The following is a 22322-nucleotide window of genomic DNA, read 5'->3' as shown; positions in this document are numbered from 1 at the left end:
GGACCTATCTTCTGTGAACTTATCTAATACTTCTTTTTTGAGCCCAGTAGTACTTTTTGGCCTGCGCAGTGTCCCTGGCAATGAGTTCCACAGGTTAAGTGTGCATTGTGTGAAGAAGTATTTCCTTATGTTTGTTTTAAACCTGCTGCCTATTAATTTCATTGGGTGACCCTTGGTTGTGTTTATGTAAAAGGGTAAATTACACTTCCTTATTCACTTTCTCCACACCATTCATGATTTTATAGACCTCTATCATATCTCGCCTTAGTCATTAAGATGAACAGTCCTAGTCTTTTTAATCTCTCCTCGTATGGAAGCTGTTCAAACACCTAATCATATTTGTTGCCCTCCTTTGTACTTTTTCCATTTCTAATCTATCTTTTTTAAGATGGGTCAACCAGAAGTGCGCTCAGTTTTCAAGGTGCAGGCATACCATGGATTTTTAGAGTGGCATTATGATATTTCCTATCCCTTTCCTAATGGTTCCTAACATTTTGTTAACTTTTTTTATTGCCGCTGTGCATTGAGCAGATGTTTTCAAAGACCTTCAAGATCTTCCTTGAGTGGGAACAGCTAATTTAGACCATCATTTTGTATGTATAGTTGGCATTATGTTTTCCAGTGTGCATTGCTTTGCATTTATCGACATTAAATTTCATCTGCCATTTTGTTGACCAGTCGTCCAGTTTTGTGAAATCTCTTTGTAACTCTTTGCAGTCCATTTTGGCATTAGCTATCTTGAGTAAGTGTGTATCATCTGCAAACTTTGTCACCTGTTTACCACTTTTTCCAGATGATTTATTAATATGTTGAACAGCACTGTTCCCAATACTGATCCTTGAGGGACCCCACTGTTTACCTCTCTACACTGTGAAAACTAACCATTTATTGGTACCTTTTTTTTCCACCCCATTTTTTAACCAGTTACTGATCCATGAGAGGGCCTTCTTTCTGATACCATGACTGCTTGTTTTGCTTAAGAGCCTTTGATGAGGCACTTTGTCAAAGGTTTTCCTCAAGTCCAAGTAGACAGTATCTACTGGATCACCCTTGTCCACATGCTCGTTGACTTTAAGAGTTGGTTGTTGATTCTGATATGTTGGTAAGGCATGATTTCCCTTGAAAAAAGCTATGTTGTCTCCTCCCCAACATATTGTGTTTATCTGTGTCTGATAATTCTGTTCTTTAACTATAGTTTCAACCAGTTTGCCTGGTGCTGAAGTCAGGCTAACCAGCCTGTAATTTTCTCTAGAGCCTTTAAAAAAAAATCAGCATTACATTAGCTATCGTCCAACCATCCAGTACAGAGGCTGATTTAAGTGTTAAGTTACATACCAATCATTCCTAAGCAACGTTCTTGGGATTTGAATGTTAGGATTGAGTTCTTCGTATGAAATATATAGGGAAGTTAGACCTGATTAAGTATCCACATGCTTGCTATCAAAATACTCATTATTTAACCTAAAAGAAAGTTATATTTACATTAACATTGTTTTATTTTTTTTCTCTTGTGTTGCAGAAATTCTAATAAGGAGCATTTGACCATCTGATCTCTTAAAGTTGAACCTTTCAATACCAGGATTAGGAACAAGTGTCTTCAGAATCAATATGTAGCAAGTGGGTATCACTCAACTGAAGTTGGTCACTCAAGCCAACAAATTTGTGTTTTAAGAATCCTTGTACTTTCAGCAGTGAATTAATTGTTTTTTTCTTAACCGAAAAAAGTGGATTTCATGTGGTGCTTGCTAAACATTGAATCGCCATGAGTAGTAATCTAGGAAAAGAAAAAGACTGTAAAGAGAAGGATCCAAAAGTCCCATTGGCAAAGGAACGGGAGAAGGAGTCTAAGGCCTCTGGAGGATTTGGGAAAGAAAGCAAAGAAAAGGAGCCTAAGACCAAAGGGAAAGATGCCAAAGATGGAAAGAAGGACTCCAGTAGTGCACAGCCTGGAGTAGCTTTTTCAGTAGACAACACAATAAAACGACCTAATCCAGCCCCAGCTGCTCGCAAAAAATCCAGCAATGCTGAGGTGATCAAAGAGCTAAATAAATGCCGAGAAGAAAATTCAATGCGCTTGGACTTGTCCAAGAGGTCTATACACATGCTTCCATCGTCTATCAAAGAGTTGACGCAGTTAACGGAACTTTATTTATACAGTAACAAATTGCAGTCTCTACCTGCAGAGGTGGGCTGTCTTGTGAATCTGATGACACTGGCTTTAAGTGAGAACTCGCTTACCAGTTTGCCTGACTCTCTTGATAACTTGAAGAAATTGCGCATGCTTGATCTACGGCATAACAAACTTAGAGAAATTCCTTCAGTGGTGTACAGGCTAAATTCTCTTGCCACTCTTTATCTACGCTTTAACCGTATAACCACTGTGGAAAAGGATATCAAAAGCTTGTCAAAACTCACCATGCTTAGCATACGAGAGAACAAAATCAAGCAACTACCTGCTGAAATTGGTAAGTATTTACACTGTGATTTTAAGTTTATGGTAAATCTTTTTGTAGTTCACTTTGTGATGCAGGTAGGTACACACAGATCACTGCTTTATGAAATTTTTTATAGATACTGCCCTCCCTTTATCATCATCAAGAAGAACCTTAGATTAGTTTCTTTGGCTCTCAGCCACATTACCATGATGTTAGATTGTGCTGGGTATAATCAGTATATTGTGTGTATATCTGTTAATTAAAAAAGATGGTGGATCACAGTTTCATTTATAAAGGGTAATAAATTATTGATGTTATAAGCACGTTACAGGCGCAAATATGAAGTTATAGATGGTTACAAGCACATCAGTAAAATGCATTATGGATGGTTAAACTATAATTATAAGAAACATATTGGACACAGTAATAATGTGTAACAATTGGTCAGCCATGTATGAAACATCAGCTGCTTATAAATGGTTAACGAATTTATGTATAAATGGAATCTTTTGGTGCTGTGACCAGGTATTGCATGCATCATTGCTAATGTATACATATTTTTGAACAAATGAAAAAGTATATAGCTAGCAAATAGCTATTCTAAATCTATTATACAGACTTATCTTTCAAATTTTAAAGTAAATGGGGTATCAGTTAATGTAGTTTAGTCATTTCAAGCAGTGATTGATGTAGTGATAGTCAGGAATTCCCGAACCACTTTCGAACAGGCCTTGATTCAGGAAAGCATCTCTGTTTCGAAAACCATTTTAAGCAATACCGTATAGTACTTACACACATGAATGAAGTGTGTGCGCATGTGAGTATCACAGGAATTTTTTTGTGTATCTCCAGTTCTAAAAATATAAGTACAAAATGCAATTTAAAAAACATGAAACGTTCACAAGAGATTTAAAATGGTTTTTTTTTGTTTTTTTATCTTCTAATTTAGTCCCAATTTTTTAGGCTCAGATTTTTAAAGGTATTTAGGTGTTAGTACTTGCAACGCTGACAGGAGTAAGTTTCATTTTCAGAACTGATTTAGGCACTTAGAACTCTTCCCTGTTAATAAACTCCTTGGCTATTGGATTAGGACCATAGAACTGGTCCATACGTTCTATCTGTTTCTGTACAATTCTGGAAATACAATTGTTTAAATCCCTCAATGATCTCTGTCAAGTTAGCCACACTTGCTCCTGCAATGTAGTGTATTGAATTGCACATCTTCATAACAGTAACACCCACTGTGAACTTCCAAACCCCAAACTGCTGGTCAGCTGACCATTAATGTCTGGTGTACACAGCTTCCTCAGGATAATTTGGACATTGCACAAGTATTTCAGAATTGTCAGCTGCTGATTTCAGTCTCTGGCTTTGTGCTGGCTCTTCTGAAACATCCTCTACCCCAGAGGTGGGCAAACTATGGCCTGCGGGCCACATCTGGCCTGCGGGACTGGCCTGCTCAGCCCCCGAGCTCCTGGTTCGGGAGGCTCGCCCTTGGCCCCTTCCCTGCTGTCTCCGTTCCACCGCTGGCGCAATGCTCTGGGCGGTGGGGCTTTGAGCTCCTGGGGCAGGGACAGCCTGATCCTGTCTCTGTGCTGAGTGGAGGCCACGTGGCCCGGCTCCAGCGCTGCCAGCCGCGTGGTCTGGCTCCAGCTGGGTGGTGCGGCTGTAGCACTGCCAGCCACCGGTGCTCCAGGGGGCACGGAGCAGGGGGGATTGGATAGAGGGGAGGCGGGGGGAACACGGGGTTGAATGGGGGCAGGGATCCCGGGGGGGCAGTCAGGAAGGAGTGGGGGTTGGATGGGGTGGCAGGGGGAGTCAGGGGTAGGGGTTCCGGAGGCAGTTGGGGCAGGGAGAAGGGGTGGTTGGATGGGGTGACGGAGGTCCGGGGGGAGGGGGCATCAAGTAACAAAGGGGGTTGGATGGGGCAGGAGTCCCAGTGGGGGGGCAGATAGGAGGTGGGGGCCAGCCCTTGACGACCTCCCCTCAGGGCTGGCGCAACCCATTAGGCAACCTAGGCTGTCGCCTAGAGCACTAACATTTGGGGGGTGGCGATCGCAGCGGCCGGATCTGCAGCCGCCCTGGTCGTCGGCAGTATTTCGGGGGCAGGACCTTCTGCTACCTCTGTTGGGGGAGACATTTCAGGGGTGGGACCTTCCACCGCCTAGGGTGCCAAAAAAGCTGGCGGCGCTCCTGCCTCCCCTACAATTTTGGGCTCCCAAAAAGCTTTTTAAAATCTTCAACAAACCATTGCTTCAAGGAGCTGTGTCTGGAACCAGGGGATAAGCATCTGTAACAGTAACATACAACACAAATACAGATATAGGGCAAAACTGCAATTGTAACAGCATAGCTAGTGTGGACACGCTGCAGTGTTGGTACTTAAACTGGTGCTCTCCCTCTGTTACTTAAAAATTCAGTAGTTCAGTAAAGACATAGCTGTAAAATGCAGCTGGGGAGTGTTCCATAGAAACATGCTAATACTAACATATGAAATAAAATGCAGTGGATGCTACTCTCCAGTTTACTTTTGGCATAGCTTCTTAAAAGCTCTGTGTAGATAGTTTTAACACTACATACACAAAGGAGATCTTGAATGACTGTTAGATAAGCTGAAATTTGGTTTCCTGACTCTTGTATTTTTTTTAAATCTCAAGGCCAATGTTGTATTAAAATGTGTTTATCCCCTCTCGCCCCATTTATACAGTTGGTCTCAAGAATCTTGGAAGTTTCTCCATGAAGCCATTTTACACACAGTATCTATCTATGTGTAATAGGCATATACTTTAAATTGCTTCAGAGTTCTTATTATTACAGCCTTTTCTGACTTTTTATGTCATTATTATTTTTTTGTTGAGGATATATTTGGTATTTTACCAAACAGGACAAATGCTGGCCTGAGCACCATGTTTTTTGTCCACACATCCAGAAATTGTTTGTATCTTGAATTGTTCTAGCGCTTAGAAAACTTAGTTATAAACCTGGATCCGATTGTGCTAAGCACTGTACAAACAAAAAGACAGTTCCTGCCCCCAAAGAATTTACAATTTTAAGTTTCTTTAAAAGAACACTGGCGGGCTTAACAGCATTTAAATATTTAAGCTAAAGATATTTACTTAGTTTACTTATAACTTGAAGAATTAGAGTTAAAAAATTACTTTCAGCTTTCAGAGTTAGGCTCTCACAAATTTTTGCTCACCTGATGTATGCAAATCAGCTGTCTGAGAATGTATATAACAGGTTACAGTCAATAAATAATTGACTTGTGTGTATAAATTAGGCGTATGCACCTAAATTTGCATGCACCTAAATTTGAGAACCTGGCACTGAAAAAAAGTCTTATTTTCACTTATGTTTCTCTCAGCCTAAACAATGAGAAGACTAATCAGTTTCACTTTTGTAATCAGTTTCTAGTCAATTTCACTGAGATAGTCTAGCAGGAAGCTGTACTGTTGGCTAGTATGTAGTGGAATGGCAGAGAAATGTATTTGTTCGTTTCCACTGGATAGTTTTCAGAAATGTCATTGAAGCATTTCTTATTGGTTTAAGCTTTTACAAATGAACTTATTTTTTCAAAATCTATATTTTTGGCCAAATTATACACAAGTCCCTTTACATTCTTTTAAGTTTTTCCTTTCACATGTTGAGGTCTAGTAGGTGTAATAAATGTCGTGTAATATCAGTTTGTAAATAGTCCAAGATTTATGTTCCAGAGCAGGAGGCAGAATGAACCATTATCTTTTTATGAAACAGTATCGCATGGAACAAGTCAGATTCAGTTTCTTTTCATTTTGAGTATTACATTGTTCTAAGGTTCAACACTTTCTGGTGGTAAAAGTATTGGCAAGCAGATTTATATAACATGCTGGTTAAGTATGCTGTGCTAGTGTCTGATCCATGGAGGATAAGACCCTATTGCAGCTATCAGCTAAGGTAGTTACTTATTTAGCTAAATTGATACAATCCTGTGCTGAAGGTGCTGAGTTCCGTCCATGTGGTAATGAGTGTGTTTTTTGGAGTGTTGTCCTGGACAAGGAATAGAATCCTAATCTCCTGCATAAAAGGTGGGAATATTGCTACTATGCTACAGTGAGAGACGGTATAAAAAAACAAAGGTGGCTGGGTAGAATTATGTCATGAAACTGAAATTTCATTGTCTACTGTCATGGTGCACCGAGGATTGTGATAGCTTTCTCTTCAGTCAAGTAGAAGATGTCCTTGAAGTACTTAACTGTGATGGCTTCATGATGAAGACCTCAGGAGATTGTTGGTCTGTAAAACAGGTTTCTAATAAATAAAACACCTAATTAAAAGTATATATAGCTTTGAAAAAAGTGTTGTGTGCAAAACTGCATGGGTCATAGGATTGTGTTATTGAAAGCCTTTTTAAAATTGTGTTGATCTGCCAGTGTGCATTATCTTCAAATCTCAGCCTTCGGAAAGAGGGGTACTACTTAGAATTAAACTTAGAGAGCAAAGATTTTAGCTGAATTGGTGAGATTTGTTTTAAGAATAATATAAATTTAGAAAAGGGAAAATAAGACAGGACTACGTGAACTCTGACCTCTTTGTAGAAAAAATACTAAACAGTAGTCATATTACAACATCCTAATACTTAGTCAGAAAATAAACCGTGTAAAAACATTAAGACTGCATATTTATCAAAACGTACTTCAAATGTGCCCACACAGAAATCGATTTTTTTCCCAATTGCTAGGTCTGCAAACTCAATCTGAAAATCAAACTGTTTCCCATTCCCCTTTTAAATTATCACCAGTAACAAAGTTCTTTTATCAATACCTAAGTGATTATTTAGTTCACTGTGTACAAGGCAGAATAGAAACTGTCTTGCTCTTCCAGAGTTTTACAGGCTCTGTACCCATAGAAGTGAAAATGTTGTGAGTAAAGTAAGCCAAACTGAGTGTGCAGAAATGTTGAATTGGTGTGTGCCATTTTTACTGAGCTGCATTTGTCTGCCATCCCACTTTGAAGTCCTCTCTATAAAGTAACAGCAAAACTTGACAATTTTATTGGATTTATTGGAATGTGTACCAAAGGATGCAAAAATGGGTTTTCCTGCTCTGTGTTCTCCAAAAGAACTGGGTGTTCCAATTATATATAGGTTTCGGTGCAAATTGTGATTTTTGTGGGTGTACTTCATAACATATAATGTCTAACGACCTGACTGAACCCTCAAATCAAGTGTCTAGATATTTAGAGTGCTATGAACTGTCAAAACCAGGAGCCACTTCTCAGAATCAGGTGCTATGTTTCATAATTGGATCACCTTTCGTTTGTTACCATTGTTCCCTTCCCACCTCCCTCCACTTCTTACTTTTACAATACCATAAAACGTTCATAGTACCAATGAAATATCATTCCTGGAATATTTTCGAATCACATGTTCAGAGGCAAAAGGTCTTTGTAAATATAGTTGAATTCGTATTTACGCAGAACACAAAGTATGCTAGGTGCCTCGTAGACAGAATGAGACAGGTCCTTGCTGGCCTGCCTACAGTACCACATCAAAAATGCATTGTTTACATTTTCACTTGTGTACTCATCACTAACTACTTCACTTGTTTTTTACTCCACCCTCATCTCTCTCCTTCTCTGATAATAGTGGTGGTAGATTTGTGTTCTGGTAGTGCCGTTCTCCCTATGCTCTGAAGCAGATCTTTTATTATGCTCCCTGTAGGATGAGAGAATTTCTCCAGTGAAAAATTATCACCTGTCTACAACTCTCTCCCTCTCCCAAATCCTCCCCTCAATCCCATCCTAAATGCAAATGCACAATTTTCTTGCCCGAGAAGAATGTTTCCCTAGACCAGTTCTTGCGACTCTTCCTTGGAGTCTCGTTAGGGTATTTGTCGAAGGCTTTTTAAAAGTCTTAAATAAATCACGATGTGGCTACAGCTACATACATGCATACGAATAAATCATGTCAATCGGTTTAACATACTCAAAGAATTGTAGTAGATTAGAGACAAGATTTTCTTTAACAGAAACAATGCTAATTTGTCACTGTCATATCACATGTACAGTAGAACCTCAGAATTAAACACCGGAGTTGTGAACTGACCAGTCAACCCCACTCCTCATTTGGAACCAAAAGTATGCAATCAGGCAGCACCAAAGACCCTCTCCCCCAAAAAAAAAGAAAGGGGGAAAAAAAAAGGCAAATACAGTATAGTACTGTTTTAAAGGTAGACTGCTGAAAAAAACTCAAGGAAAAGTAGCGTTTTTCTTTTGCATAGTAAAGGTACAAAGCTGTTATTAAGTCAATGTTCAGTTGTAAACTTTTGAAAAAACGTTTTGTTCAGAGTTATGAACAACCTCCATTCCCAAGGTGTTTATAACTCTGCGGCTGTACTGCACGTAAGCAGTTTAATAATTCTATTGTAATGGCCATTTAAGTTACTTTAACTATTGCTGTATTAATGTTTTGCTGCTCTGTACTTCCCAGGATCATCTAATGTGTTTTTTAAACGCAAGTACTTTTGTTATCCTGTAGTTAATTCAGAAGTGCTGGGTGTATACCATCTGGTCCTGGTGAACTGTTGCCTTTCAAACTTGTTCCAGAACCATCTCCTCTTGACTCTTTAGTTTCTGGCTGTACTTTTTCTTTATTATCTGAAAAAGTAGATTCTGAGTAGGTATTTCCCCAACATCTTGTATTTGAGGACTGATGTAAAGAAATAACTTAGTTTCTCTGCAATATCCTTGTCTTTCTTAATTGCTTCTATACTCCAGCAAACTCAGCAGTTGTCTTCTTGCTTCTAAATAGGCTTAAAGATTTCTTTGTTTATTTTTATGAAGGACATAAAATTAGGAGGCTTTTGGTTACTTGCTCTTCAAAATTCAAATTTCCATCTTATATTTTAATTGCTATAATTTATATTCCTTTCTGTATCCCTCACTAGGGTTGCATTTCCATTTTTTTGTGGGATATGGGGGTAGGTATACATTGCAATTAAAGAGCCATGGTGCAGCTGGGTTTACCCTGGTTTAATGAAAATCTTGAAATCTTTCTTTTAGTTATATTTTGCTCTAGCCTCAGAAACGAAAGAAATGAAGGTCAGTAAAAGTGCCCTGGAGGATGACACCGAGGAGAGCTTTTTTTTTTTTCCTTTTCACCTAGCTGTTGAATCGTTAGTTCTTCCCCATGGGAAAAATACCAACTGAAAAAATATTCCTGCCAATAGCTAATGCTGAACTCTGTAAACTTACTAATGACAACTGTAGAAATCTGCCTCTAAGGTGGGACTCCAGCTTAGTCTCCATATCTAGCAAATCTCCATTCCATTGAGGTCACAGTGATGAATATTGGGATAGAAAAATGCAAAAGTGATAGTGAGTCAGATTGTGTGCATGAGAAGTATGAAGAACCAGAGGAAAAATCTTGGGGTGGTGAAGTCAAGAAAGCATTTCAGCTTGCAAGTCTGTTACTTAGTCTAACCTTGTGCAGTCCTTTGATCTCATTTTTATTACATTTTTCCATGTTGCTGGTATGGAACTGTCTTGCATAAAAATGTCAATACTAATAGTTAGAGATAAATGTTGCATTTTATAAAATGTCTACTTTTTGGTTTAGCACACAGATCAATAGTAAATTTTCAACACAATTGAATTTGCTGTTACCTAGTTTCTTGCCTTAAGGGAACTAAATGTTTTCTCTGTGAATGCAGTCTTTATGCTATGCTGAAGCTGGTCTGGTCTATTCTGCAAGGGAATTATTTTTGTATTGCAGTTCTGGGATGCCTCTTCTGTTCATACACAAAATTCACTAAGATGTTGGGACCATTCTATGGGTTTTACACCATTTTGCGTTTAGTTTACACACAGTTTCTGCTTGCACCTGTTCAGTCTTCACCAGTGTAGACAGTGGGTGTAGCAGCTGCACTGGTGTAGTCAATCATCCTCCTAGCTCCGTCTCGTAACACTGTGTCCCACTACTCAATGACACAGCAATTCAAGGGCTGTCCAGTACTATCTTCCATTTCATTTCCCCTTTTCAGCGGATCTGACAATACAGAGGAATTTATTTAGTGTGTACAGGAACTCCTTTCCCCATTCCAGGAATCGTGACTGCAATCAAGTTGTGATGTTCCTTGGGAAATTGGTTTGATGACATTTACCGAGAATTTCCTAATTTCCCTGAATTTTTCAACCTTCACTTGAAAGTAATTAATTTCTTTTGTTACATGCTGCACTCATACAAGCTCCCTTTACCTCAGGTTTCAGGTGGGAAACAATTTTGGGGTTTTAGTATATCCTCCTTCCTCCTTGTTGAGTGCTGTAATTAATTCATGTTGTAAGTTAAGAAGATCCTAAATTAAACTCAAAGAAAATATTATTCAAGTTCTCTTAAAATATGCATGAAATCCATTTATACAAATGCTATAACCATTGTACAGAAAAATGATAAAACAATTATAACTGTGACCATTCACCTAAAAGGCTAAATTCTTTCTACTCAGTACATTTTCCACATAAATTACATTTATTAATCAAAACCATTAGCTTGTATTTCTTATCTGTTCCTTAGAGTGGTCAGAAATAACTGGTAAAAGGCTCATTCTATCCACTATAATGATGCACTCAAATCCAATAGTGGGGGGGAAAGTATGTCGTGCTGAAGTTATACAATTACTTTGTAATACTTTCTAGGGTCAGGACATTTTTTATCTTTAATGTATCTCGTATAGCTTTCTGGGTAGACTAGATTATTTTGCTTTATTCTGCAGTCAGTGAACCTAGTGAGGGATTAATAAATACCACAGCTATGGAAAGTGTTTGTAATCTATTGCTGGCGCTAGTGAACGTAGATTCATTTTTTAAAAATATAAGCTTGAAATTAATACAACTTGACACACTACTTAAGACATTAATTGATGCTAAAATGGAAAGGTATCATTAATACTAGCACTGTCCTCTTCCTTGTACGGTCCAACAAGAGCTCTTTATTCTGTTGCTATGTCATCTGGTCCAGGATTTATCATGTAGTAAAGGATTTCAGAATTTCAATCTGCTTAAATATGGGAAGAGAGAGAATGGACAGTCACAAGATATAATACAGTGGAAAAGGAGCTATACTGCAAATTGTGTATACAGTCCAAGGTTATTTTCCCCAGTGAATTTTGGCAGGAGATACTGAACCCTGTTTGATATTGAAATAACTGCTCTCTCTAATTTAATATTAATCTCTAGATGTGTATGTATAGAATACATATGTACATACTAACAAAATTATATCTATAGATAGATGGATAAAAAACAAAGCTGCATTCTGTTTTTTGAGTAACTCAAACATTTAAAAAATTCTGGATGTAGGACATGTTAGTTGGTCTCGTTGTCATGACAGGTGTTCAAAATCAGCCTTACATGGGACCCAGGTTTCAGCCTTAAATTATGGAGACATTAGTCTTTTCGTAATAACAATATGATTGTCAATCAGCACTTGTGTGATTTTGTCATGCTGCTTTTATAACACATACTGTACATGAGAAGATGACGGTGAGGTGTTTGCTGCTCTTTAGACTTTACGGACATGTTTAAAAAGCAGGCATTTTGTCATCTTCTCAAAAGTACTTTATTTCTCTGAACATTTATATGAACAGTCTACTAAGTTTACCTTCTAAGAATTTGCAGTTTAGGCTAAGAGAAATTCTTCGTGAAGAATGCAGTGAGATATTGTTACTGTGATAGATTTTTCACTAATGACACAAATCCCTTTACATTTTCTGTTATCAGAACTGTGCAGATGGCAACATATTTGGGCCAGAGAAATGTTTGTTCTTTCAGCTAGCTATTTGTCATAACAACGGTTGACTCCATTTGTTCATTCTGTCCCTCCTTTCAAGAGAACTGTTGTTGGAAAGCATCTGCGTCCACAAAGCAAATGATTCAAATAGACTCGTAGAATTTAAGATCAGAAGGGACCATCATGATCATCTAGTGGAACATGCCCACTTACGGCTGTTGATTTATTCAGTTGATTTCTTATAGCATCTCTGTGTTCTCTGTTGTAGTCAGTAGACGTGTATTCAATCCACCCAGTGCATTGATCTTGGGCAGTGGTACTCTACCACTTTACATTAGCTGCCGGAATCACTTTCAGTGTGTTTTTGTTTTGTTTTTTTTCCATGTCAGTAAGGAAAGCATCTCCAATGTGAGAATTTTTCCCTTTGCAATGAAGTGGGCAAGAAAGGGAACTTAGTTTTGATGCTTCATCATGCTCTTTCTGCTGAGTTGTATGTCAATGTAGACTGACAAGAGTAAGAATGTAACAAAGATTTAAAAAGTTCACGTCTCTGCAACCCCTTCACCCCAAAAAAGATTATAAAATGATGTTGCTCTTTATTTTGGACCATCCCGTGGTTTGACAGCTTCTCACCACATGCTCTATATGCTACACCGCTGCGAACTCCGGTGGATCAAAGCAAGTTCAATATAACATGGTTTCGCCTATAACGTGGTAAGCTTTTTTGGCTCCCAAGGGCAATGTTATATCGAGGTAGAGGTGTATGTGGAACTGAAGGCCTAACAGTGGTCATTATACTCTGTTTACTGTACTATCTCTTGAAATTCCTTTCCTCAAATCACTAAACAATGTCATGATGTCATCCACTTCCTATTCTAAAATCTGATTTATATAGGGCAACAGCCTTCACTCAGTTTTAGGATTCAGTTTGTTTACTTGAAATAAAGATCTGTTGCACATGTCATTTTTTGTGCCGACAATTTGTCTAAAAGAAAACCTATCTTTAATCCCACACAAGCAAAAGCAGCATAATCTTCATCTGTAACTATCTGGAATTGAGTTAGAATGCTAGATAGGCACTGATACTTTTCTCCCAAGACTCAAAATCCAAATATTCCTAGCATCCAAGGCAGCCATGTCCAAACAAAATGAACTGTCTGTATGTGTTGTTGCAACCATGTGTGTGTCTTTCGCCACAATTCTCTGTAGGTCCAAGGAATGGAGTGGAGAGAATGTTGCTCCCCAAGTCAGAATATTCCTCCACTTCAGCAGATGTACTTGACCCTGCCCTCCCACAATTGGCCATGGAGGATGAGAATTAAATATGATAAAATGGAATGTGCCATAGCATGAACTTGACTTCGTCATTGAGACATAACAGTAAAGTTATAGCCACAGAACTTGAATCTTGTTCCAGACCTAAGCTTTGCTGATCATAAATTAAGAACTAGTGCCCTAAAATGCTGCCAGAATTCTCTGATTACCTTTAATAACATCTGCAGTATGGCATAAAAACAGGTTAGTGTTCCCTCCCTCCTCTTTATATTTTGTCATAAAAAGAACTGTATGTCCCAATAGTCTAGAAGGGGCACAGACTCCCAAAATGTTGGGGCACTATAGGACGTTATTGTTGCCTACTCTCTTGCTCTTTCATTCTCTTCTGTGTATTGTGGGATTGCTGCTTATTGCTGGGTTCATTCCTCTCTTGATTGTTTCCATTGCAATGCTTGTTGCTTATAATACATGCATAAATTGAGTGCATATCCAGTCATGCAGGAGCACCATGAACCAGGGTTGGCCAACCTGTAACTGAGAAGGAACCAGAATTTACCAATGTACATTGCCAAAGAGCCACAGTAATACATCAGCAACCCCCCATAAGCTCCCTCCCACCGTTCCCAGCACCTCCTGCCCACCAGCAGCTCCGCCGATCTGCGCCTCCCCCTCCGTCTGTCCCCACACCTCCCAATCAGCTGTTTCATGGCGTGCAGGAGGCACTGGGGTAGGGGGAAAGGGGAAGAACAAGAGCATGGCAGCTCAGGGGAGGGGGCTGGAAGGGATGTAGTGGGGGCAGAGCCAGGGGTTGAGCAGTGAGCACCCCCCAGCACATTGGAAAGTTGGTGCCTGTAGCTCCAGCCGCAGAGTCAGTTCCTATACAAGGAGCCACATAGTAACTTCTGAAGAGCCACATGTTGCTTCAGAGCCACAGGTTGGCCACCTCTGACCATAAGCAATACTTTCACACTTGTTGCGAGACTGTTTTGGGGAAGTGCAATGAACATAGACAGTATAGTGTGGGATTTGGTGACAAAATACTCTTTGTACTATGTTTCTCTGAGCTGTGTAGATCTTTGCAGCGCATAACAGTGAGACAGGCTGAGAAAATCAGAATAAAAAAACTGTGAATAGACAACATGCTTTTAACTTTGCAGGCCTTTTGGTAAATGGGTTTCAATTTTTTTTACCTCAAAAAAGTACCATAACTATCATCTGAAGAGGTTAAGTATTGAGAATTTGTAATGAAATTTACCATTCATTTTTACAATGTAATCCATGGCCTTCTAATCTATATAGCATAATTCATGGCATCAGAGTTTACCCCAGGCTAGCTCTCGAGCTCTGCAAGGAGATCCTAGAAGGGTAGAGGTGAATAAAATACCACTGGAGGGTACATTCCTAAAATAGGTATTATTTCTGCAATATCTATTCACTACTGTTCCAAACATTGTCACTTACCCAGTGAATAGAAGTTGAAGCTATTAAAATCTGCAGTGTTAAATCTTCAGCTCCATTGAAATCAAAACATGCAAAAAAAAAAAAAAAAAAGCATTAAAAATATTTTGGATCTTTTGTTGCTGACACTGAAGTCAATGAAACTTTATCCTTGCAGAGATTTGTGCCCGATTCTTACCTCCTATAGATCAGGGTAGATCAGGTGTGAAGTTTTGCTGGTGTAAAATAGATATAAATCAGAAGAGAGTCCAGGCTCTTTTTCTTTAAGACTTAACAAATAAGATTGTATTTCAACCTTCCTTACATTTTTAGCTATTATTGAGTATTTAAAATGCATTATTCTGTAGGAATAGGTTTCCTGTTTAACTTAACAAACATGCCATTTTAAGTCTCAATCAGCAGTAGTTTTCTTGGGGTTTTCCAGCTTGTCAGCAAAATAATTGATTCTGTTTTGATGTTTCACAAGCTATTTGTTCTTTGCAGCCTGAAAATAATTCTAGGTGGTGGTTTCTCTATATGTAACCTACTGTAATGAATTTTTCAAAGTTCAGTACAAACTGCTTGCCTCCATGATGTTCCTAGCTTCAATTAAGCTGAAAGGGATGAATAATGAGAATAACCAAGCTCTTATACTTCTCACAGTACCAAATCAAAATCAGGGATAGCTGGCACAGGTCTTTTTGAATACACTGAGATTCATTCAGATAGCTGGAATCTATACTTTATGCTTTCGAAGGATGCTGATGCGGTTTTGAATTTGACTGTACTAGATTGTGATCCTGGTACATAAGAAATATTTTGCAGCCGTAAATTTAAGGTACACACAATACTTTGTTTTAAAACTGTAGCTGTGTATATCTGACCGTTTATTTTTACTTCCATGTTGTAGTTTTTATTTGGTGGAACTAGGCATTAAAAAAAAAGTGTTTTTTGGTGTGTTCACAGGTGAGTTGTGTAACCTCATAACTCTGGATGTAGCGCACAATCAGCTTGAACATCTTCCAAAGGAGATTGGAAATTGCACACAAATCACCAACCTTGACTTGCAGCACAATGAGCTCTTGGACCTACCAGAAACCATAGGTATGTGAAGGTGGGATTGGGGAGAGAAATCACTGTTTTCCAAATGTTCAAGTCACTGAACAATAAGAATAGAACATCTAAGAATAAAATGTGGACTGTAACTATAGAAGGGATAGGAATTTTGTTGTGGGCATTTTCACTATCAAGATCTCAAAGGGATATACACTTTCTAAAAATGTAAACTCTCTCAAACCCAAACACTGTTAATTCTAGCTACTGTAAGGGGTGGTCTACACTGGAAAATTAGGTCAACGCAGCTATGTTGCTCAAGGGTCTGAGAAAACCCACATGAGTGACGGACTTATGCCAACCTAAATCCCCTTCTTGACATCGCTAGATCAACAAAATAATTCTTCCATTGATCTAGCTAGCATCTCTTGAGGTTCTCCCGTTGGTGTAAGTAGTGTCTACACTACAGCTGTGTTAGGATAGCATTTTAAGTGGGAACATACCCTGAGAAGAGTGGTCTAAACGTGAGGCTGAGAACAAGAAATTCCTGGGTTCTAAACCTGGCTCTGACACCACTGTTTTCTGTGACCTGGGGTGAGTCACTTAGCCTCTGTCTTAGATTTCCCATTTATAAAATAGGAATACTGTTTGCTTATCCACCACATAGTGAAATTGAGTAGTGAGTTGTTCATGTTAATAAATCTATTTGTAGATGAATGGTGCTACAGAAGTGCTAAAAATTATTAGTTTAAGGATAACATTCTGCGTTGTATTTCAGTATTTGCTTTGAGTAGAAAAAAATAGAGAAGACTCACAGAATCAGTTTCAAGTACTAATTTATTCTTTGTATTTTCTACTTTTTAATAATATAATTTGAAAATCCACTTCCAAGTTCCCAAATGTACCATCTCACTCAGTAAAATACAGGTTTTGATGTTGGGATTGGGAGTAGGAGTACTGAAATAAACTGGCTTTTCCCTAGTTGGCTTCAGAAGCGCATATAGGACTGCACAGGTGAGGACTTTTCTTATTTTATTAAATCTCTGTTGAACAAATGGTAGAATAAAACCAATTGTTTAAATAACACAGCCCATCACGGTTGTAAGCTTTCAGCCTTGTTGAGGGGGCAAATAAAAGACAAAACTGCACCACTTAGGCAACATCTAATATTAATAGAGCATTTCAGTATTTTTTTTATATATATAATGGGAAAATAAAGGGGGGATGAGGGGCAGAAGAGTGAAGAACCATTTAGAAAGACACCAGCTATTTTTAGTAGCAAATTGTTGACCATGAAGATATTTGGCCTTTTTACCCAGAGAGCTCTACCTCAATTGAGCTTACATGGATGAAATACACACTGTTGCTGAATTTCATCTTGTCCAGTTAATTTTATGTTTAAAAACTAGGAGACCTCTTTCCAGCTGGAATTTGCATCCGATTGCAGAATTTGTAAGCATAGCTCTAACTTTAACTCTTTTATCAAGATTGGCAGTGTCACTACCAAAATAAAATTGTCCTAACTTCCGTCTACAGGTGTAGTGCTCTTTGCTCATGTCAATCAGATTTTGTAAATTGTCAGTGTACATTAGGGAGGTAGTTAGGATTTTTGGAAAGGTCAAGCCTTGAGTCTTCAAAATTGTTAAGGGCTAGAGTAGAAAAAAGTGCTGCCCAAGTGATTTAGAATAGGAGGAAATTTAGAGAGAGGCAACAATGTTTCAGGCTGTAAGGGTTGATTTATGTCAAAGATTAAAAATAGCAAATACAAGTAGCTTGGTTAACTAAAGAAACTAAGAGGATACACGCATTTACAAATATCTGAGGGTTATAAACACCAAGAAAATGACAGGAACTAGGATGGTACAAGAGGTAGAAGTAGAGTATCTCATACTTTATGGCTTCTGTAGGCTGAGCTCATTTGGCAAACCAGAGGGTCCGTGCATTTCTCTCCCCTGGCCCCCCCCCCCCCGAGAGAGAGAGAGAGAGACGCACACGCGCACACACACCCAGTCTCCTCTGTTTCAGAGACTCCTTGCAACTTCCCCCACCTGCCCATGCCTGGGACTCTGTATCTGACACCCACCCTCCCTCCCCCATTATGATGGGGGGCTCCATTTTGCCTCATGGCAGGAGTTCTGTCTTCCCCTTTCCCCCCAGACTAAGGGTTCTGTGTAGTCCCTTCATACAAGCTTCCCCATGCTGCTTCCCTTCCCCTCAGTGCCAGGGACTCTGTGCACTCCCTCCAGAACTGTTGTTTTCTTTCTTTCTTGCTAGGAGAGAAGTTACTTAAGCTGTGTCTACGCAATGTACATTACAGCGGCACAATTGAGAGAGCTCTCCTGCCGGCAAAATAAAACCATCCCTGATCGACAAAAGTTTTAACAAGAGAAGTGCAGTGTAGACGGTCGTAGGCTGTCAATGTGTTAAACCAGGGGTTCTCAAAACTGGAGGTTGGGACCCTCAGGAGTTCACAAGGTTCTTACATAGGGGTGTCATGAGCTGCCAGACTCCACTCCAAACCCTGCTTTGCCTCCGGCTTTTATAATAGTGTTAAATATATAAAAAGCATTTTTAATTGATGGGATGGGGAGGGTCGCACTCAGAGGCTTGCTATGTGAAAGGGGTCACTAGTAAAAATGTTTGAGAGTCACTGTGTTAAACTCTATTGGGAATCTGGTCAGAGCTAAGATAGGAGTATTGTTTATGCTGGAAGGCATTCATGAGTGCTATCCACCAATTGTTTGATCTGTAGGCCATTGCAGAGGTGCTTGAGGCTATGGCAGTACTAAACAGGTGACCAGGGAGCCATGTGTCTCCATTTTTCCCTTTTCAGTTTTCTGACTTTTCCCAAAATCAGTAGGGTTCTGGTAATTGATTTTGAAATTGATCAGATGCAGTATTAAAAAGTTAGAGAAATGCCTTTAAACTGAGTATATGGCCTTGCAATCTCAGCTAAGAGCATCAGATTAAATTAAGGCCTCAATCCATGAAATGCATAGGCAGCTATTTAAATTTAAACACATTAGTAGTCCCATTTAAATCAGTACTTAAAGTTAAGCAAATGCCTAAATGCTTTGGAGGATCAGAACCTCAGACAGGAAAATTAAGATGAATATTAGGAAAAGTTCCTGACAATGAGAATTATAGGCATATTCTCCCAAGCGAAAGGGTGGAAACCTCATATCCTAGAACATGTGAAGCTAGGCTAGACAGAGCACTAGAAAATGTACTGTATGAAACAATGCTGCATTAACAGAGGATGATTGCGATGACCTAGGCCTTGTCTGCATGAGAAAGGTGCACTCGTTTTAACATAAATTCTTTTTTAAAACAGTGCAAATCCCTGTATGAACACTTGTTTCAGAATAAGAGCAGTTTATTTCAGTTTATTAAATTGATTTGTAATTGATTTAAGATAAACCAAAATAAGTGTACATAAAGCCTTTTGAAGTAGTTTAACTAAACTGCTTTAAAATGACACCTTAAGTTAAACCGATTCAACTTTCTTGTGTAGATAAGCACTTAATGTGCTCTCTAATTTACGGTTTCTGTGAATTCTTAGCATTTTTCCCATTGACCTGCTCTTTTATAGTGGAAACACATAAGAGTTAAGAAACCTGGATTCTGTTCCTGGCTCTGCTACTGATTGGATGTGACCTTGGGAAAGTCACATAAGTACTCTGTGCCTAACTTTCCCCCTTTGTAAAAGGAAAAAAAATTATTTGCCTATGTAAAACACTTTAAGATAACAAAACATGTTCTGTAAGCAATAAGTATTATTTCTGCACTGCTACGGGTTATCTCTTTTTACTAACAACGTTTTCTGGTGTCAAGTATCAGAAGGGTAGCTGTGTTAGTCTGGATCTGTAAAGGCAGCAAAGAGTCCTGTGGCACCTTATAGACTAACAGACGTTTTGGAGCATGAGCTTTCGTGGGTGAATACCCACTTCGTCAGATGCATGTAGTGGAAATTTCCAGGGGCAGGTATATATATGCAGGCAAGCTAGAGATAATGAGATAGTTCAATCAGGGAGGATGAGGCCCTGTTCTAGCAGTAGAGGTGTGAAAACCAAGGGAGGAGAAACTGATTCTGTAATTGGCAAGCCATTCACAGTCTTTGTTTAATCCTGCTCTGATGGTGTCAAATTTGCAGATGAACTGAAGCTCAGCAGTTTCTCTTTGAAGTCTGGTCCTGATGTTTTCTGGTGTTTCTCAAAGCTATTATAGTTATAATTTTCCTGTTTGTTGGACTTTTTTTGTGGGAGAGAGCTCTGTCCATTTCTTTTTAAAAAATATATGAATGTTTCAGGAGAACCCCCCCCCCCCCCGTTGCTCTTCTTTGTAGCTACACTTCTGTTCCTTAAGTATGCGGCCAGTAAACAATTGCTGCTGTTTGATTTTAACATTTTTATGTTTGTGTGTCCAGTAGACTACCTTTATCTTGTTGTGTTATTTTTGCACTTTCTACCAATAAATGCTCTTCTAATTGACATCAATTATGTCTCAAAGATTTCTACACAGATCTTAGACATTTTAACTGACATATAAATTCCAGAAAATGAGCTTGGATAACTGAAAGTTCCTTTCTTCACATCACCCTAATAGAAACTTGTCATTTAGTACTTCTCATGTATTTGTGATTCTCTAGCCTTAAGTATGTGGTTCATTCTTTAGAAAGAATTAAAGTAAAAGAATGTATTCATTCTTTTTTTAGCCTTTGATTTCGTCAATATAAAGAGTATGTTAGAAAGGTTGCTCAGTGGAGTTATATTTAAGGTAAATTTCTTTCTGCCTTAGCAGCCTGATGGAAACTATTTGTAAGAGTTAGTAGCAGTTTACCACCTAGAGAGCTATGGAAAGAAATGTCTCCATTTAAATGGGCTAATACCTATGTGTTATAGGTGAACACCTTCCCTAGCTATTCTAGGCTATTAGTGTTAATTTCTGTGCAAAATATTGATACATTATATTGAGAGATCTATTGAAAGGCAATCATTAAATTTCTCAAAGTGGTTTGTAAAACTTACTTTAGAACAGGCTACATGGAAAGACCATGCTTACAGAAGATAATCTTAAGAGGATATGAAAGAATCACGCAACTTTTAGATAATCAGTTTATAAGTTAATAGAAGTGAGAAATTACTGGCAATGCAGTTGAAGTAGCTTGGGCCTCTTGTAGGCATGCAGTTCACTGAAAAAGTGATACTGTAGTAATCTTTAGTATGTTGCTGTCAATGAATCAACTCCTCATCTGCCAAAGATGGTTTTTCTGTACATTTTCTTGATAGTTTAAGTTTTGCAATGGCATATTTTTGGCTTTTAAAGGCATTTTTGTAGCCTTTTAAAGTTGCTTATGTTCTTTCTCTAAACATTTAGCTATACCTATATGGTGTTTATCTCTACAGAACATCAGTGCTTTGCAGCTCTACAGTCTGCCAAGTCAGATGTAGACTGGTGGAAGATAACACTGCAGTGTGCTAACTGTTGTTGATTTTAGTCTGATTATATTTTTGCACCAATGGAAAAAAGAATCTCTATCAGCCATTATCAGTCATATATGAGTATTACTGATCAAGGATGAATCTGTCGTTCAGAATGCATTATTTGTTGCTATATAAAATAGAGTTCAGAATAAGTCCATAAGTTCTGGGGGTAGTGGTGAGGGGAACGAAACTCCACTGATTGATAATGATCGACCTACATTTATGCATAGTGCAAAAGAGGCAGTCTTAGCCAGTTCAGCAACAGTGGCTTTATTTCTTAGTCATTACGGTTTTGGTACAACATTAAAACAAGTTGTGGCTTGATTTTTAGATTATAGCTTGTTTTGTGGTTAGAATAGTTCAGTGAGAGAGTTTTAGCATGGAGATAGAGATGCAGTGAATTGTCTATGACTTTGGAATCCAGAGTCTGGCTTGCTTTATTTCAGACGTGTTTGTTTTTTTTCTAGGCTGGAGAATTTTCTTTCTAACTTTTTAATCTCTCCTCTTTTTCTTAGTTATCCCTTCACCCCATCCCCTCCACCGTGACACTTACCTGGTGGTTGGGTGTGATGAGTGTTTCTTGCAAATCTACACATTGCCAGGTTCCAGCATATTTGATGTCTAAGCACTGTTGAAGTTTCTCTGATTTAGTCAGTGCAAAAAACCTAACCAAAGACATCTGTTAATCATATTTAACTAATTTAGAATCAATCTGTTGTTGTAACAATTTATTGTGCCTTTCGAGTTTGCTAGGTCTATTCCCCCCTCCCCCCCCCCCCCCCCCCCGGTTGGAAACATCTTTTAATGAAATCCTGTAAGAGGGAAGGTTTGTCAAGTTTTGTGTTTACTTGCTGGGTGTTTCTTGGGTAAGAAGCA

The 22322-nt window shown here is 38.6% G+C and overlaps 1 protein-coding gene across 3 annotated transcripts in view; it reads left to right on the top strand.

Moving 5' to 3' along the window:
* Positions 1 to 22322, top strand: part of SHOC2 (SHOC2 leucine rich repeat scaffold protein) — a 103771-nt gene that overhangs the window by 46152 nt on the left and 35297 nt on the right. For all 3 annotated transcript variants that reach the window (XM_050958113.1, XM_050958114.1, XM_050958112.1), the window contains 2 exons: positions 1520 to 2465; positions 15877 to 16014. In XM_050958113.1, the coding sequence (XP_050814070.1) occupies positions 1763 to 2465; positions 15877 to 16014 (841 nt within the window). In that variant the 5' untranslated portion in view covers positions 1520 to 1762. The remainder of the gene's footprint in view (positions 1 to 1519; positions 2466 to 15876; positions 16015 to 22322) is intronic.

The sequence above is a fragment of the Gopherus flavomarginatus genome, chromosome 6 (assembly GCF_025201925.1).
Source record: "Gopherus flavomarginatus isolate rGopFla2 chromosome 6, rGopFla2.mat.asm, whole genome shotgun sequence".
Classification (NCBI taxonomy): Eukaryota; Metazoa; Chordata; order Testudines; family Testudinidae; genus Gopherus; species Gopherus flavomarginatus.
The sequence above is the reverse complement of the archived record's forward strand: the minus strand, read 5'-3'. Positions and strand labels throughout refer to the sequence as shown.